The sequence below is a fragment of the Oncorhynchus nerka genome, linkage group LG8, assembly GCF_034236695.1.
Source record: "Oncorhynchus nerka isolate Pitt River linkage group LG8, Oner_Uvic_2.0, whole genome shotgun sequence".
Classification (NCBI taxonomy): Eukaryota; Metazoa; Chordata; class Actinopteri; order Salmoniformes; family Salmonidae; genus Oncorhynchus; species Oncorhynchus nerka.
The window spans coordinates 5,448,949-5,463,910 of NC_088403.1; the positions used below are offsets into that span (position 1 = coordinate 5,448,949).

General features: G+C 43.8%; 1 protein-coding gene across 1 annotated transcript; it reads right to left on the reverse strand.

The window, feature by feature from the left end:
* Positions 1–9,864: 9,864 nt before the first annotated feature.
* LOC135572823 (interferon gamma 1-like) lies at positions 9,865–14,080 on the reverse strand. Its single transcript, XM_065021259.1, has 4 exons — positions 13,788–14,080; positions 12,643–12,702; positions 12,299–12,502; positions 9,865–10,440 (listed from the first exon to the last, which is right to left on the reverse strand). The coding sequence occupies exons 1-4, from the start codon at positions 13,914–13,916 to the stop codon at positions 10,291–10,293; spliced, it is 543 nt and encodes a 180-aa protein (XP_064877331.1). The 5' UTR covers positions 13,917–14,080; the 3' UTR covers positions 9,865–10,290.
* Between the last annotated feature and the right edge of the window lie 882 nt (positions 14,081–14,962).

Genomic DNA, 14,962 nt, shown 5'->3' on the forward strand with positions numbered 1-14,962 from the left:
GGTCAGGGCAGGCAGAGGTCAGTAAGGTACAGAACGGCAGGCTGGCTCAGGGTCAGGGCAGGCAGAGGTCAGGCAGGTACAGAACGGCAGGCTGGCTCAGGGTCAGGACAGGCAGAGGTCAGTAAGGTACAGAACGGCAGACTGGCTCAGGGTCAGGGCAGGCAGAGGTCAGTAAGGTACAGAACGGCAGACTGGCTCAGGGTCAGGGCAGGCAGAGGTCAGTAAGGTACAGAACGGCAGACTGGCTCAGGGTCAGGGCAAGCAGAGGTCAGTAAGGTACAGAACGGCAGACTGGCTCAGGGTCAGGGCAAGCAGAGGTCAGTAAGGTACAGAACGGCAGACTGGCTCAGGGTCAGGGCAGGCAGAGGTCAGTAAGGTACAGAACGGCAGACTGGCTCAGGGTCAGGGCAGGCAGAGGTCAGTAAGGTACAGAACGGCAGACTGGCTCAGGGTCAGGGCAGGCAGAGGTCAGTAAGGTACAGAACGGCAGACTGGCTCAGGGTCAGGGCAAGCAGAGGTCAGTAAGGTACAGAACGGCAGACTGGCTCAGGGTCAGGACAGGCAGAGGTCAGTAAGGTACAGAACGGCAGACTGGCTCAGGGTCAGGGCAGGCAGAGGTCAGTAAGGTACAGAACGGCAGACTGGCTCAGGGTCAGGGCAAGCAGAGGTCAGTAAGGTACAGAACGGCAGACTGGCTCAGGGTCAGGGCAGGCAGAGGTCAGTAAGGTACAGAACGGCAGACTGGCTCAGGGTCAGGGCAGGCAGAGGTCAGTATAATCCAGGGTAGAGTCAGTAAGGTACAGAACGGCAGACTGGCTCAGGGTCAGGGCAGGCAGAGGTCAGTAAGGTACAGAACGGCAGACTGGCTCAGGGTCAGGGCAGGCAGAGTCAGACAGGTACAGAACGGCAGGCTGGCTCAGGGTCAGGGCAGGCAGAGGTCAGTAAGGTACAGAACGGCAGACTGGCTCAGGGTCAGGGCAAGCAGAGGTCAGAATAATCCAGGGTAGAGTCAGAAAGGTACAGAACGGCAGACTGGCTCAGGGTCAGGGCAGGCAGAGGTCAGAATAATCCAGGGTAGAGTCAGTAAGGTACAGAACGGCAGACTGGCTCAGGGTCAGGGCAGGCAGAGGTCAGAATAATCCAGGGTAGAGTCAGAAAGGTACAGAACGGCAGGCTGGCTCAGGGTCAGGGCAGGCAGAGGTCAGTATAATCCAGGGTAGAGTCAGAAAGGTACAGAACTACAGACTGGCTCAGGGTCAGGGCAGGCAGAGGTCAGAAAGGTACAGAACGACAGACTGGCTCAGGGTCAGGGCAGGCAGAGGTCAGTAAGGTACATAACGGCAGACTGGCTCAGGGTCAGGGCAGGCAGAGGTCAGTAAGTTACAGAACGGCAGACTGGCTCAGGGTCAGGGCAGGCAGAGGTCAGTAAGTTACAGAACGGCAGACTGGCTCAGGGTCAGGGCAGGCAGAGGTCAGAAAGGTACAGAACGGCAGACTGGCTCAGGGTCAGGGCAGGCAGAGGTCAGAATAATCCAGGGTAGAGTCAGAAAGGTACAGAACGGCAGGCTGGCTCAGGGTCAGGGCAGGCAGAGGTCAGTATAATCCAGGGTAGAGTCAGAAAGGTACAGAACTACAGACTGGCTCAGGGTCAGGGCAGGCAGAGGTCAGAAAGGTACAGAACGACAGACTGGCTCAGGGTCAGGGCAGGCAGAGGTCAGTAAGGTACAGAACGGCAGACTGGCTCAGGGTCAGGGCAGGCAGAGGTCAGTAAGTTACAGAACGGCAGACTGGCTCAGGGTCAGGGCAGGCAGAGGTCAGAAAGGTACAGAACGGCAGACTGGCTCAGGGTCAGGGCAAGCAGAGGTCAGTAATCCAGGGCAGTGTCAGGCAGGTACAGAAAGGCAGGCAGGCTCAGGGTGGTCAAATCCTGAAAAACTTTAAAACAGGTGCTAGAGCAAAACAGGAGTACGGGGAAAACATATTGGTAAGCTTGACAATAAAAGACCAACTGGCAACAGACAAACATAAAACACAGGTATGAATGCACGGGGATAATGGGGAAAATGGGCGACACCTGGAGGGGGGTGGAGACAAGCACAAGACACGTGAAACAGATCAGGGTGTGACAAACCCAGTGTTTACTAACCCAGTGTTTACTAACCCAGTGTTGACTAACCCAGTGTTTACTAACCCAGTGTTTACTAACCCAGTGTTTCTTAACCCAGTGTTTACTAACCCAGTGTTGACTAACCCAGTGTTTCTTAACCCAGTGTTTACTAACCCAGTGTTTACTAACCCAGTGTTTACTAACCCAGTGTTGACTAACCCAGTGTTGACAAACCCAGTGTTTCTTAACCCAGTGTTTACTAACCCAGTGTTTCTTAACCCAGTGTTTACTAACCCAGTGTTTACTAACCCAGTGTTTCCTAACCCTAACCCAGTGTTTACTAACCCTAACCCAGTGTTTCCTAACCCTAACCCAGTGTTTACTAACCCAGTGTTTCCTAACCCTAACCCAGTGTTTACTAACCCTAACCCAGTGTTTCCTAACCCTAACCCAGTGTTTCCTAACCCTAACCCAGTGTTTCCTAACCCAGTGTTTACTAACCCAGTGTTTCCTAACCCTAATCCAGTGTTTACTAACCCAGTGTTTACTAACCCTAACCCAGTGTTTACTAACCCAGTGTTTACTCACCCTTACCCAGTGTTTACTAACCCAGTGTTTACTCACCCTAACCCAGTGTTTACTACCCCTACCCCAGTGTTTACTAACCCTAACCCAGTGTTTACTAACCCTAACCCAGTGTTTCCTAACCCTAACCCAGTGTTTACTAACCCTAACCCAGTGTTTACTAACCCAGTGTTTCCTGATCCAGTGTATTCTAACCCTGTGTTTACTAACCCAGTGTTTCCTAACCCAGTGTTTTCTAACCCAGTGTTTACTAACCCAGTGTTTCCTAACCCAGTGTTTACTTACCCAGTGTTTCCTAACCCTAACCCAGTGTTTACTAACCCAGTGTTTACTACCCCTAACCCAGTGTTTACAAACCCTAACCCAGTGTTTCCTAACCCTAACCCAGTGTTTACTAACCCTAAACCAGTGTTTCCTAACCCTAACCCAGTGTTTCCTAACCCTAACCCAGTGTTTACTAACCCTAACCCAGTGTTTACTAACCCAGTGTTTACTAACCATAGACCAGTGTTTACTAACCCTAACCCAGTGTTTACTAACCCAGTGTTTACTAACCATAACCCAGTGTTTACTAACCATAACCCAGTGTTTACTAACCCTAAACCATTGTTTACTGATCCAGTGTTTTCTAATCCAGTGTTTACTAACCCTAACCCAGTGTTTACTAACCCTAACCCAGTGTTTCCTAACCCTAACCCAGTGTTTACTAACCCTAACCCAGTGTTTCCTAACCCTAACCCAGTGTTTCCTAACCCAGTGTTTACTAACCCAGTGTTTACTAACCATAACCCAGTGTTTACTAACCCAGTGTTTACTAACCCTAACCCAGTGTTTACTAACCCAGTGTTTTCTAACCCTAACACAGTGTTTTCTAACCCAGTGTTTACTAACCCAGTGTTTTCTAACCCAGTGTATTCTAACCCTAACCCAGTGTTTTCTAACCCAGTGTTTTCTAACCCTAACACAGTGTTTTCTAACCCAGTGTTTACTAACCCAGTGTTTTCTAACCCAGTGTATTCTAACCCTAAACCAGTGTTTACTAATCCAGTGTTTTCCCCATGGATAATAGTGTGTTTTCCCCATGGATAATAGTGTGTTTTTCCCATGGATAATCCAGTGTTTTTCCCATGGATAATAGTGAGTTTTCCCCATGGATAATAGTGAGTTTTCCCCATGGATAATAGTGTGTTTTTCCCATGGATAATCCAGTGTTTTTCCCATGGATAATAGTGAGTTTTCCCCATGGATAATAGTGAGTTTTCCCCACGGATAATAGTGTGTTTTTCCCATGGATAATAGTGTGTTTTCCCCATGGATAATAGTGAGTTTTCCCCATGGATAATAGTGAGTTTTCTCCATGGATAATAGTGTGTTTTTCCCATGGATAATAGTGTTTTCCCCATGGATAATAGTGTGTTTTTCCCATGGATAATAGTGAGTTTTTCCCATGGATAATAGTGAGTTTTCCCCATGGATAATAGTGTGTTTTTCCCATGGATAATAGTGAGTTTTTCCCATGGATAATAGTGAGTTTTCCCCATGGATAATAGTGTGTTTTTCCCATGGATAATAGTGAGTTTTTCCCATGGATAATAGTGTTTTCCCCATGGATAATAGTGTGTTTTTCCCATGGATAATAGTGTTTTTCCCATGGATAATAGTGTGTTTTCCCCATGGATAATAGTGTGTTTTCCCCATGGATAATAGTGTTTTCCCCATGGATAATAGTGTGTTTTTCCCATGGATAATAGTGTTTTTCCCATGGATAATAGTGTGTTTTCCCCATGGATAATAGTGTTTTCCCCATGGATAATAGTGAGTTTTTCCCATGGATAATAGTGTGTTTTTCCCATGGATAATAGTGAGTTTTTCCCATGGATAATAGTGTTTTCCCCATGGATAATAGTGTGTTTTCCCCATGGATAATAGTGTTTTCCCCATGGATAATAGTGTGTTTTCCCCATGGATAATAGTGTTTTCCCCATGGATAATAGTGAGTTTTTCCCATGGATAATAGTGAGTTTTCCCCATGGATAATAGTGTGTTTTCCCCATGGATAATAGTGTGTTTTCCCCATGGATAATAGTGTTTTCCCCATGGATAATAGTGAGTTTTCCCCATGGATAATAGTGTGTTTTCCCCATGGATAATAGTGTTTTCCCCATGGATAATAGTGAGTTTTCCCCATGGATAATAGTGTGTTTTCCCCATGGATAATAGTGTTTTCCCCATGGATAATAGTGTTTTCCCCATGGATAATAGTGTTTTCCCCATGGATAATAGTGAGTTTTTCCCATGGATAATAGTTAGTAGATTGTTGGACTAGATGGTGAGAAAATTGATGAATAGCTTTGAAACAATTGACCCTTCGCTAAGCCCCGCCCCAGAAATGTGGGCAACCAATCGCAGCGCTCCAATGTATAGTCAACTGTCGTTGAGTCTGACACCTCAGACAGGCTCATGTTTAAATGAATGAAAGCCTGTCAGGGCTATGGCAAAAACGGAGAGTTTAAATGGCTAAATAATTGAACAGTGCACCAGGAGTACTTGCTACTGTGATTCCTGTAATGCAGAGCCTGTTGATGGAATATTTTTCGAATCTGAAATGATACTTTTGATATATTGTTTGCTAGCTCAGCTGGTTAGCTAGCTCTCGGTCTCATTGACCACTAAACGTTGCTAACACTAGCTAGCTAGCCACTTAATATAAATAGTTTTCTCAAAATGTATATTATGTTAGCTAGCTAAGTTAGCAATGTTATGAATCCAACTCCCATCTGCTGTCAACATCAGAATATGATTTCAGAGTGCTAGTTAGCTCTAAAAGTGGTTATAGCTTTGACTGCATGCTAACAGTGAATTCTGAGCCATTCGGTGGCTAGCTACACTAGGCTACAAACGTAATTTTACCAGGTTCCCATGAAGCAATTGTAATAACAGTCTACCACCCAATAGTTTCCTGATTAGCAAGAAGTAGTCCGTGTTTAATTTAATCTCTTCCAAAGGTGCCGTTGCTGTCGGCATCCAAAGATGATCCAATTTGAATAAACACTTGGAGGTAAGGATGAAACCAGTGGTGAAGTCTACGACGATCACTTATTATTGATATCTACATGGCGCGTTGATGTGAATCACACTGCTGCTCTCTCATTTAGCTATTTGCCCCTTACGGATTGTGGTTGTTGAGGACGGCTGTTCACAAATCGAAATGTGTATTTGAACCCAATAATGTCTGAATTCAAGAAGTTTAAGCTGCCTGTCAATCATTGTTTTTGAAACCAGTGGACAGCCAGTGAAAAATGCGCTCTTGCCAGAACTGCATAGTGAGGATCCCAGCCTATGGAATAAAAGTGATGCTTTTATTGCCCAATCTAATTCATGGTGATACATTTTTTAAAATCCATAGGCCTAATGGACACATACTCAATCCCTAGTGGATATTTGTCATTTTAGCTGAGCTGTCATGTCTATTTATAAGTCTATTGTTTGTGAGTTTGTCTATTTTTTTTTTATATAATTACTTTATGTTCCCAGAAAAAAACTGTCAAGACGGATAAGATGTGAAAAGAAAACATAACAGCAATATGACATCAGAATTCACACAAGACAGATAAGATGTGTAGAGACATACAGTGGAAGTGGGAAGTTTACATACACCTTAGCCAAATACATTTAAACTCTCCGCTTTTTCACAATTCCTGACATTTAAGTAGTACAAATTCCCTGTCTTAGGTCAGTTAGGATCACCACTTTATTTTAAGAATGTGAAATGTCAGAATAATAATAGAGAGAATGATTTATTTCAGCTTTTATTTCTGTCATCACATTCCCAGTGGGTCAGAAGTTTACATACCCTCAATTAGTATTTGGTAGCATTGCCTTTAAATTGTTTAACTTGGGTCAAATGTTTCGGGTAGCCTACCACAAGCTTCCCACAATAAGGTGGGTGAATATTGGCCCATTCCTCCTGACAGAGCTGGTGTAACTGAGTCAGGTTTGTAGGCCTCCTTGCTCACACATGCTTTTTCAGTTCTGTCCACACATTTTTATAGGTTTGAGGTCAAGACTTTGTGATGGCCACTCCAATACCTTGACTTTGTTGTCCTTAAGCCATTTTGCCACAAATTTAGAAGTATGCTTGGGGTCATTGTCCGTTTGGAAGACCCATTTGCGACCAAGCTTTAACTTCCTGACTGATGTCTTGAGATGTTGCTTCAATATATCCACACCATTTTCTTTCCTCATGAAGCCATCTATTTTGTGAAGTGCACCAGTTCCTCCTGCAGCAAAGCACCCCCACAACATGATGCTGCCACCCCGTGCTTCACGGTTGGGATGGTGTTCTTCGGCATGGAAGTCTCCCCTTTTTCCTCCAAAAATAACTATGGTCATTATGGCCAAACACTCCTATTTTTGTTTCATCAGACCAGAGGACATTTCTCCAAAAAGTACGATCTTTGTCCCCATGTGCAGTTGCAAACCGATAGTCTGGCTTTTTATGGCAGTTTTGGAGCAGTGGCTTCTTCCTTGCTGAGCGGCCTTTCAGGTTAGGTCGATATAGAAATTGTTTTACTGTGGATATAGATACTTTTGTACCTGTTTCCTCCATCATCTTCACAAGGTCCTTTGTTGTTGCTCTGGGATTGATTTACACTTTTCGCACCAAAGCACGTTCATCTCTAGGAGACAGAGCAGCGTCTCCTTCCTGAGCGGTATGACGGCTGCGTGGTCCCATGGTGTTTATACTTGAGTACTATTGTTTGAACGTGGTACCTTCAGGCATTTGGAAATTGCTCCCAAAGATGAACCAGACTTATGCAGGTCTGCAATTTATTTTCTGAGGTCTTGGCTGATTTCTTTTGATTTTCCAATGATGTCAAGCAAAAGGGCACTGAGTTTGAAGGTAGGCCTTGAAATACATCCACAGGTACACCTCATTGACTCAAATTATGTCAATTAGCCTAAGCTTCTATGACATAATTTGTGGAATTAGAACTAGTTCTAATGACTCCAACCTAAGTGCATGTTAACGAGTTTTAATGACTCCAACCTAAGTGCATGTTAACTAGTTCTAATGTAAGTGCATGTTAACTAGTTCTAATGACTCCAACCTAAGTGCATGTTAACTAGTTCGACTCCAACCTAAGTGCATGTTAACTAGTTCTAATGACTCCAACCTAAGTGCATGTTAACTAGTTCTAATGACTCCAACCTAAGTGCATGTTAACTAGTTTTAATGACTCCAACCTAAGTGCATGTTAACTAGTTCTAATGACTCCAACCTAAGTGCATGTTAACTAGTTCTAATGACTCCAACCTAAGTGTATGTTAACTAGTTCATGTCCAACCTAAGTGCATGTTAACTAGTTTAATGACTCCAACCTAAGTGCATGTTAACTAGTTTAATGACTCCAACCTAAGTGCATGTTAACTAGTTCTAATGACTCCAACCTAAGTGCATGTTAACTAGTTCTAATGACTCCAACCTAAGTGCATGTTAACTAGTTCTAATGACTCCAACCTAAGTGCATGTTAACTTCTGACTTCAACTGTAAGTGTTGATCTTAAACATTTAAACACAAGTGTTTAGGTTAGTGTGTTAAGGTTATTGTGGTGTGTAGGTTAGTGTGGTGTTTAGGTTAGGTTAGTGTGGTGTTTAGGTTAGGTTAGTGGGGTGGTTAGGTTAGTGGGGTGTTTAGGTTAGGTTAGTGGGGTGGTTAGGTTAGTTAGTGGGGTGGTTAGGTTAGTGGGGTGTTTAGGTTAGGTTGGGTTTTAGGTTGGGGTGTTTAGGGTGTTTAGTGTGTTTAGGTTGGGGTGTTTAGGTTAGGTTAGTGGGGTGTTTAGTGGGGTGGTTAGGTTAGTGGGGTGTTTAGGTTAGGTTAGGTTTTTAGGTTGGGGTGTTTAGGTTAGGTTAGTGGGGTGTTTAGTTTAGGTTAGTGGGGTGTTTGTTTAGTGGGGTGTTTAGGTTAGTGGGGTGTTTAGGTTAGGGGTAGGTTAGGTTAGGTGGGGTGTTTAGGTTAGGTTAGTGTGTTTAGGTTAGTGGGGTGTTTAGGTTAGGTTAGTGGGGTGTTTAGTGGGGTGGTTAGGTTAGTGGGGTGTTTAGGTTAGGTTAGAGTATTTAGGTTTGGGTGTTTAGGTTAGGGTAGTGGGGTGTTTAGGTTTAGTGGGGTGTTTAGGTTAGGTTAGTGGGGTGTTTAGGTGGGGTGTTTAGGTGGGGTGTTTAGGTTGGGGTGTTTAGTTTAGGTTAGTGGGGTGTTTAGGTTAGGTTAGTGGGGTGTTTAGGTTAGGTTAGTGGGGTGTTAGGGGTGTTTAGTTAGGTTAGTGGGGTGTTTAGGTTAGGTTAGGGGTGTTTAGGTTAGTGGGGTGTTTAGGTTAGTGGAGTGTTTAGGTTAGTGGGGTGTTTAGGTTAGTGGGGTGTTTAGGTTAGTGGGGTGTTTAGGTTAGTGGGTGTTTAGGTTAGTGGGGTGTTTAGGTGGGGTGTTTAGGTTAGTGGGGTGTTTAGGTTAGGTTAGTGGGGTGGTTAGGGGTAGTGGGGTGGTTAGGTTAGGGGTGTTTGGTTAGGTTAGGGGGGGGTGTTTAGGTTAGGTTAGTGGGGTGTTTTGTTTAGGTTAGTGGGGTGTTTAGGTTAGGTTAGTGTGTTTAGGTTAGGGGGTGTTTAGGTTAGTGTGGTTAGGTTAGGGGTGTGTTTAGGTTAGGGGGTGTTTAGGTTAGTGTGGTTAGGTTAGTGTGTTTAGGTTAGGGGTGTGTTTAGGTTAGGGGGTTGTTTAGGTTAGTGTGGTTAGGTTAGTGTGTTTAGGTTAGGGGTGTGTTTAGGTTAGGGGGTGTTTAGGTTAGGGGGTGTTTAGGTTAGGTTAGGGGGTGTTTAGGTTAGTGTGTTTGGTTTATTCCTGTTTCTGAAGACGGATGTTGTGGTGTTATCTTGTGGGCATCCCAAATGGCAGCCTAGCCCCTATATAGTGCACTTCCTTTGACCAGGACGCTATGGGCCGCCCATTTGGGCCACGGCCGTTGTATGGGCCCCATGCAGGAGAGGGTTTTTCTTTTTCAATACAAGAACTATTATAAAAGTCAGTGGGTCAATGTGTGATATTTCCATACAGCACCAAACATAGATTAGTGTGTGTGTGTGTGTGTGTGTGTGTGTGTGTATAGATATCAGTCATCAGAGCTGGTTCATCAGTGTCTGTTTATTCAGTCATAGAATTGACAGATTTAGCAATAAATAACTATTTATTAAAAAAAAAAAACATTTTCTAGATAATGATTAATAAATATAAATGTATTGAGAAAACTAAATACTCTTATCAATGATAATATACCATTGAGTATTGTGCGTGATTTCATCGATTAAATAAATACATTTTATAAATAGATGTCCAGTTGAGGTATTTTGTATCAAGGAAAATTTTTACTTCAATATGTATCTCAACTGTGGCTTTTGGATGGGGGGTTCCCCTAGGTACAGATCTAGGATCAGCCTCCCTCCCCCAATCCTAACCTTCACCGTTAGAGGGGGAAATGCTAAACTGACCCAAGGTCAGCTTCCAGGTGTATCTTCACCCTACACCTAGCAGTAAACAGTAAACACGATTGGTCATCTACATGATGTGTGATTTGAGCCTCTGGGCTTGCCGTCTCTTCCTGCGGTTGTCCTTCTTTAGATGGAACTTAAGGGCCAGTTTGGAGGCTTTCTCGTAGATGGTAATGAACTCGGACAGAGCCTTCCCCTGGACTGTGGTGTCACTGGTCTGAGACAGAAGATACAGGCATTAACTATCAGGTAATAAGTTCATCAGGTGTCATGATGATGGTGTCTATACAGTAGACTCTACTACAGTCATGATGGTGTCTATACAGTAGACTATACTACAGTCATGATGGTGTCTATACAGTAGACTATACTACAGTCATGATGGTGTCTATACAGTAGACTATACTACAGTCATGATGGTGTCTATACAGTAGACTATACTACAGTCATGGTGTCTATACAGTAGACTATACTACAGCCATGATGATGGTGTCTATACAGTAGACTATACTACAGTCATGATGGTGTCTATACAGTAGACTATACTACCGTCATGATGGTGTCTATACAGTAGACTATACTACAGTCATGATGGTGTCTATACAGTAGACTATACTACAGTCATGGTGTCTATACAGTAGACTATACTACAGCCATGATGATGGTGTCTATACAGTAGACTATACTACAGTCATGATGGTGTCTATACAGTAGACTATACTACCGTCATGATGGTGTCTATACAGTAGACTATACTACAGTCATGATGGTGTCTATACAGTAGACTATACTACAGTCATGGTGTCTATACAGTAGACTATACTACAGCCATGATGATGGTGTCTATACAGTAGACTATACTACAGTCATGATGATGTCTATACAGTAGACTATACTACCGTCATGATGGTGTCTATACAGTAGACTATACTACAGTCATGGTGTCTATACAGTAGACTATACTACAGCCATGATGATGGTGTCTATACAGTAGACTATACTACAGTCATGATGGTGTCTATACAGTAGACTATACTACAGCCAATGATGATGGTGTCTATACAGTAGACTACTACAGTCATGATGGTGTCTATACAGTAGACTATACTACAGCCAATGATGATGGTGTCTATACAGTAGACTATACTACAGTCATGATGATGGTGTCTATACAGTAGACTATACTACAGCCATGATGATGGTGTCTATACAGTAGACTATACTACAGTCATGATGGTGTCTATACAGTAGACTATACTACAGCCAATGATGATGGTGTCTATACAGTAGACTATACTACAGTCATGATGGTGTCTATACAGTAGACTACTACAGCCAATGATGATGGTGTCTATACAGTAGACTACTACAGTCATGATGATGGTGTCTATACAGTAGACTATACTACAGTCATGATGATGGTGTCTATACAGTAGTCTATACTACAGTCATGATGGTGTCTATACAGTAGACTATACTACAGTCATGATGGTGTCTATACAGTAGACTATACTACAGTCATGATGGTGTCTATACAGTAGACTATACTACAGTCATGATGATGGTGTCTATACAGTAGTCTATACTACAGTCATGATGGTGTCTATACAGTAGACTATACTACAGTCATGATGGTGTCTATACAGTAGACTATACTACAGTCATGATGGTGTCTATACAGTAGACTATACTACAGTCATGATGATGGTGTCTATACAGTAGACTATACTACAGCCATGATGGTGTCTATACAGTAGACTATACTACCGTCATGATGGTGTCTATACAGTAGACTATACTACAGTCATGATGATGGTGTCTATACAGTAGACTATACTACAGTCATGATGATGGTGTCTATACAGTAGACTATACTCCAGCCAATGATGATGGTAGCCAGAAAAGCTGCTGATTTAAATGTTGCATAGTCTATAGGATATATTTAAAAAACAACGTAATGATGCATAAGTGCATGTCATTGTGCTATGTGACTTCATCTGCTAAAATATTAAGCGATGAAGATGTGAAAGTAGACTATAGCAGATCTGTGTTCTACTTCATGGAGGGAAGCTCACCTCGATGGCCCACAGGTTCTGCAGGTGTGTCCTCAGCTCAGGTGTCCTCCCCAGGAAATAGTGTTTCTGGAGATCCTGAATTTTCCCCTTGACATATTTCAGACTCTCAATCATTTCCTGGTCCCCCGTCTGGTTCAGCATCTGGCCGAAGATACTCAGATACACGTCCAGAACCACACTCATCAACACCCTCCGCTCACTGTCCTGAGGGAGAGAAGGAAGGAGAGTACTTTTACAATCTTGAAACTTAGTTTTGTCTCCAGCCTAGCCCAAAGGGTAAGCAGTAGTTTCACATTGGTGATATTAGCCTGAAGGGGATAACAATGTGTAACATTATATGTTACCTCAAACGTGTCCTTGGGGAAAACAGGGTTTCCGTTGAACAGCTGGTCCTTGGAGATCTTCTGAAAGAACAAGACATGATGACAATCAGTTGTTTTTCTCCTTCAACTTGCTGCAGTTTATTGCATATAGAGGACTCTTCTCCCCCTAATCAAAAGTATAGTGTCTGTCAGACCTGGGCTAAATACGTCAAATAACTTAAAATACATCATTTAGTTTGTCACGTACAATGGCAACAATGGAGTAGTCCCAAAAGTGCAAACTCCAAGCTACATCTAAGCTAAAGCTCACCTCAGATGGAAGTGTTTGAGCCAGGTCTGGTGTCTATGGGCCTACCTGGAAATGCACTGTTATGATGATGTCATCATTTTCGGTTTCATTTCAGTCTCACTGACAAGTATTTCCTGCTTGGGCAGGAAGTGTGGAACTCCTCTTGGTTTAGTCAAACATTTGATTTCTAACTCATCAACATCCAATGTTCTCCTGTTCTGTCCTACTGTTGGCCTCCCATTAGGAAGGAGAACTCCCTGTTCTGTCCTACTGTTGGCCTCCCATTAGGAAGGAGAACTGTTGGCCTCCCATTAGGAAGGAGATCTCCCTGTTCTGTCCTACTGTTGGCCTCCCATTAGGAAGGAGATCTCCCTGTTCTGTCCTACTGTTGGCCTCCCATTAGGAAGGAGATCTCCCTGTTCTGTCCTACTGTTGGCCTCCCATTAGGAAGGAGATCTCCTGTTCTGTCCTACTGTTGGCCTCCCATTAGGGAAGGAGATCTCCCTGTTCTGTCCTACTGTTGGCCTCCCATTAGGAAGGAGATCTCCCTGTTCTGTCCTACTGTTGGCCTCCCATTAGGAAGGAGATCTCCCTGTTCTGTCCTACTGTTGGCCTCCCATTAGGAAGGAGATCTCCCTGTTCTGTCCTACTGTTGGCCTCCCATTAGGAAGGAGAACTCCCTGTTCTGTCCTACTGTTGGCCTCCCATTGGGAAGCAGGAGTCTAAAGTTTGCTGATGCAAACACAGTCAGTAGAGGCCAATCAGCTGTCGTGTCTCTGTGTCTGTCTGTCTGGCTGTCTGTCTGTCTGTCTGTCTGTCTGCCTGTCTGTCAGGAGAAACCCCTGTTTCCCCAGTTAATAATGTGTATGATACTTACATAGTGGACTTTCAGTTTGTCTATGTTTCTCTTCATGTTCATTGATGTGTACTGAGCAGCATGACTCCATCCTAAAGTCATCCATCCCATCAAGCAGAAACACATCATAGCCCTTGATAACACATCCATGGCCCTCAACGTCACGCTGAAGATCCCTCAAAGATCAATAGTCCTCAATCGGTTTACGGTAACTTCAGTCAAAGTCCTTGACTTGAGTTGACTTAACGAGACCACCTTGTGTCTGACACGAACCAAGTCTTGTTCTTCTGTGTCTGTCTGACTGATGCGGAGGCTAAGACAGGCAAGTATTTATATAGTTGAGGCAGAGGCAGAAACGATAGAGGTGTGAGGTTGTGGGTTCTCTGACTGAGCGAAGTTTCCTTTAAATCAAACACCATCACACGGCCGCTCATTAACACCTTTTTTTTAGCAGCAGAGCAGGGGGGTCTTGGGTTGGAATCCCTAGGAAACAGGTAGTTTTGACACCTTCTGGGGAAGTTCTTTGGTGATGTGGGTATGATGAGGGGGAAGAGGAGGAGAATCAGGAGAAGGTATGTGGGGAGGGGGATGTCTGGGTTGATGTCATCTTAGAATGAACGCGTTTCTGCGTCCCAAACGGCACACTATTCCCCTACATAGTATGCTACTTTTGACCAGAGCCATGACGGGCTTCTTCGTGATTAGTGGTTCTAGCTGATTTCAACTAATGCAACTGTGGTGTTTCCTCTGACTGGCTTTGTAGTAAATGATGCATGGTTTGATGTAATACTGAAACTAACACCAATGCCATCATGCTCTTATTAGATACTGCCATACCTGATATATACCATCTGTTGGTCTCTGTAGGCGTAGTTCTCTTTCATCATTGTAGGTCTGCCTCCCAAATGGCACCCTAGTCCTTATGTAGTGCACTACTTTAGACCAGGACCCATGGGGTAGTGCACTACTTTAGACCAGGGCCCATGGGGTAGTGCACTACTTTAGACCAGGGCCCATAGGGGTAGGGACCTACTTTAGACCAGGGCCCATAGGGATAGTGACCACTACTTTAGACCAGGGCCCATGGCATGCCATTTGGGACATATCCCTCATTTCTGTAGGGAATACAGTTGATGTCTCTTTCGTCAGCGAATGAATAGGTTTGATAGACAGTTGAAAGTCATTAGATATTATTA

Bases quoted from the DNA above. Each gene is read 5' to 3' on its own strand.
- LOC135572823 (XM_065021259.1), bottom strand. From the start codon at position 13,916: ATGGATGTGTTATCAAGGGCTATGATGTGTTTCTGCTTGATGGGATGG. The intron at 12,503-12,642 runs GTAACATATAAT...TCTCTCCCTCAG, and splicing joins TCCCCAAGGACACGTTTGAG to GACAGTGAGCGGAGGGTGTT. The intron at 10,441-12,298 runs GTGAGCTTCCCT...CTTCTGTCTCAG, and splicing joins AGAACCTGTGGGCCATCGAG to ACCAGTGACACCACAGTCCA.